We start from the raw sequence: 2,995 nt of genomic DNA, 5'->3' as shown, positions 1-2,995 counted from the left end.
CTAGCTGTCCGGTAGTGAGTGAGAGTGCGTGCATATTGATCCATGCACTTACCTACCTAATGGGGACCATCATTTTAATATATATTATTACTGTCTAAATCATGTTAAGGTTAATTAAGATTCTCTGCCATGAATCCAAGAACTAGTCTTTTCTGTTAGTGTATCTTCCACCTAGTGTGTTACAGAAAGCATATTTTTTACCTTCCTAATGATTTATCCCTTATCTTAATTTCTGAAATTTCTTCAAATGTTTGCAAATTAAATTTTAAAGAGACTCAATGGGTATTGCTTAGGTAACAACACACGTTGAGTTTATAAGAAAGGATTGAATTCGATTCCTACAAAATACACTCTTGGGAATGTGCGAGTTGTTTTAACTGTGATTAAATTTCAAATGGAGGATTAGCTTCATAACGGACCCAAAGAAATAAAACTTGTAGGGATATCTTGGAGTGGCACTGAGAAACCAAATACCTTAATTTTGGTAGTTATAGAAAAAAAATTCAAAGAGAAAAGAAAAGGATAAAAAGGAAGGGAGGGGTTGGAGTAGGTGAATTGGGTGGAGACTGAGTCTACTCTTTATTGAACTAGCACAAATGACATATTTAAACTTGTTGAATATGCGGGTCTTAATGGCAGGTGTTGTGGACCCATTTGCTACAGGTGGCAGGGCTGCAACATTTCTTGATGCTGGAGGTGCTGCAGGTGTTAGATGATTCAACATATGGGCAACAACATTATAATGCAAGAAGTGGCAGTGCATCACCAAATAGGCAACTAGAAGTGCTTTAAAACTTGGTTAACAAATTGAACTAAATGGAGTTTTGTAAAATCATGATCTACAATTGACATGTGCTCCGTAGCTATGCAATCTGCGTGAGATACGGTAGGATGCTGGAAGCTTCAAGTGGTTAAAAAAATATCATATTGGTACTCCCCAAGAAATAATTAAATAAGGAATAGTATACCAAAAATATCACATTGGCACTCGACTCCAAGAAGCTACTAAACAAATATGTTAACAAATGAATTGGATAGTTTGATACTTCTTTCACGTTATTTTGGCCGCAACCCGAACACGGACTAGCAAACAAGCAAGTAACACCAAAAATCGATTAACAACGGATACGATGCTGATGTCCAATAATTTATAACTATGTTTAGGTCTCTGGAAGACAGGGCACTGTGTAAATTTGTATTGGCTTTCAATGTGAGTAACTTAGCCAAAATATGAGTAACTTCCTCATCAATTCATTTGTACGTACTTGGCTAGCTGTTGTTCAAATTCATATATTATTTTGTGCAGCCTTTCTAGCTATTCCATATGGACGAACAAATATACAATAGTTTCCAAAAAAAGAAAAAACTGCATATTATTATCAAAACTTACATTGATATGAAAATTGAAAACAACTTCTAAGCAGAGAGGTCATGTAGTTTTTCTATAAGGTGAGATCTGCATAATTTCAAACAGCACTTCTCAATTATTGTCATAATAAGGTCTGCAAATTAAAAGTTAAAGCTACCGTGACCGTATCAACAGACAGAAGAATTGCACAATTCCCAATCCCATATTCCCTATATAATGTACAACTCTTCAAAGTTCAAACCCCCCTTAGTCTTTTGAAAAGTTTGGATAAAAAGAAAAAGGCAAATTAATATATATGACCCGTAAACAATAAATAAAACCCTGGACACATTTGATATGATATGCGATGATGATGGACAAGCTTTTCCCAAATAGTCAACAAGAAGTTCGAATTCGAACGTGGGAAACCAACTTTCAAAAGAAAGACCAAAACATGTGTTGAGCTTTTTTGTTTCACATGCTTCTAGCCAGCATTTCATGGAACCTCCTATCAGACTCTTGCTTTTCCAACCTGAACTTCTCGTGGCAATTGGCAATGAACATTTCTGCTAACACATCAATCTCGTTCATTTCAACATGCTCATTACGTGTTGCACTTGCACCCTTATTATTACTATCACCACCACCTTCACCTTCAACCTTCTTCTCCTCAAGCCACCTTAGGTAGGGGCAATCTTCGTCGTCGTCGTCGCGGCACGTGGCATAAATCGGTTCGGGGACCGGCAACACGTGCGAGGATTTGGAGGAGCACCAGTTGTAGTGGAGCCTGAAGGAGCCTAGGATGATCTTCTTGCGTCTATTGCAATGTTTTTTGTGAGGGAAGTGGATGGTGGTTGAGTTTTCTTTAAGAATCTCAACCATTACATCTTTGACTTTGGAGAGTGCACGAATGATTCGGCACAAGTGGGAGACTATGAGGGTGTGCACGATTCTCTTTAGCTTCATGGAGCTTATGGTTGAAGATGGTTTTACTGAGAAGGCTTGTTGAAGAGGGTACAAGGTTTTGAGATGCGAAGGGCTAAACATTTTTTTTGTTGTGTCCTTAAGGGGGCAGGTTTAGATAGAAAATTTTACAAATAGTGTGTGTGAGAGTGATCAGTGTTGTGTTATGTATTTGGGAGCTGTTGTTGTAGTTTATATGGGGTGCCAACCCTGGTGAATTACCACTTTGTCCTTTGGTTTTTTAGTTTATTTAAAGGATGCCCTACACTTTTTTTGTGTGGAAAAATTGTCAAAATAACATTGTCATATTGTTCTTTTTCTTTTGTGGATATGTTGGGGATAAGAGACCCGCTTGTTTGTTTTTAAAAAATATTTGGTTGTTGGCTAAGGCTTCAGCAGCTTCACGAACACTCAATTTCCTTGTGGTGGTGTTATTATTATGTTATTGCAATAGTAAGCAGTTCGAGAACGGTGATTAAGGCTCAAGAATCGCCATAATTACGAACCCAATGATTATAATACGTTATTTATGTAGGAAGAGTCTTGCTAATCGAGTATTTTTATAGTATTAGTTAACAAATTAAAAAAGAGAATGTGTAAATCATACGAGTATAAAAAAGATCATGTATAATATAATTTTTTCTTTTCTAATAAAAAGATTTTTATTTTAAGTTTCTTAATTAA

The 2,995-nt window shown here is 36.4% G+C and overlaps 1 protein-coding gene across 1 annotated transcript; it reads right to left on the bottom strand.

Annotated features, from left to right (window-relative positions):
- Positions 1–1,358: 1,358 nt before the first annotated feature.
- Positions 1,359–2,469, bottom strand: LOC114399650. Its single transcript, XM_028361858.1, has one exon. The coding sequence runs from the start codon at positions 2,393–2,395 to the stop codon at positions 1,823–1,825; it is 573 nt and encodes a 190-aa protein (XP_028217659.1). The 5' UTR covers positions 2,396–2,469; the 3' UTR covers positions 1,359–1,822.
- Positions 2,470–2,995: the final 526 nt, after the last annotated feature.

This window comes from Glycine soja, chromosome 19 (assembly GCF_004193775.1).
Source record: "Glycine soja cultivar W05 chromosome 19, ASM419377v2, whole genome shotgun sequence".
NCBI lineage: Eukaryota > Viridiplantae > Streptophyta > Magnoliopsida > Fabales > Fabaceae > Glycine > Glycine soja.
This window is presented reverse-complemented; position numbering and strand designations above follow the sequence as displayed.

Coding starts and splice junctions, on each gene's coding strand:
- LOC114399650 (XM_028361858.1), bottom strand. CDS start 2,395: ATGTTTAGCCCTTCGCATCTCAAAACCTTGTACCCTCTTCAACAAGCC.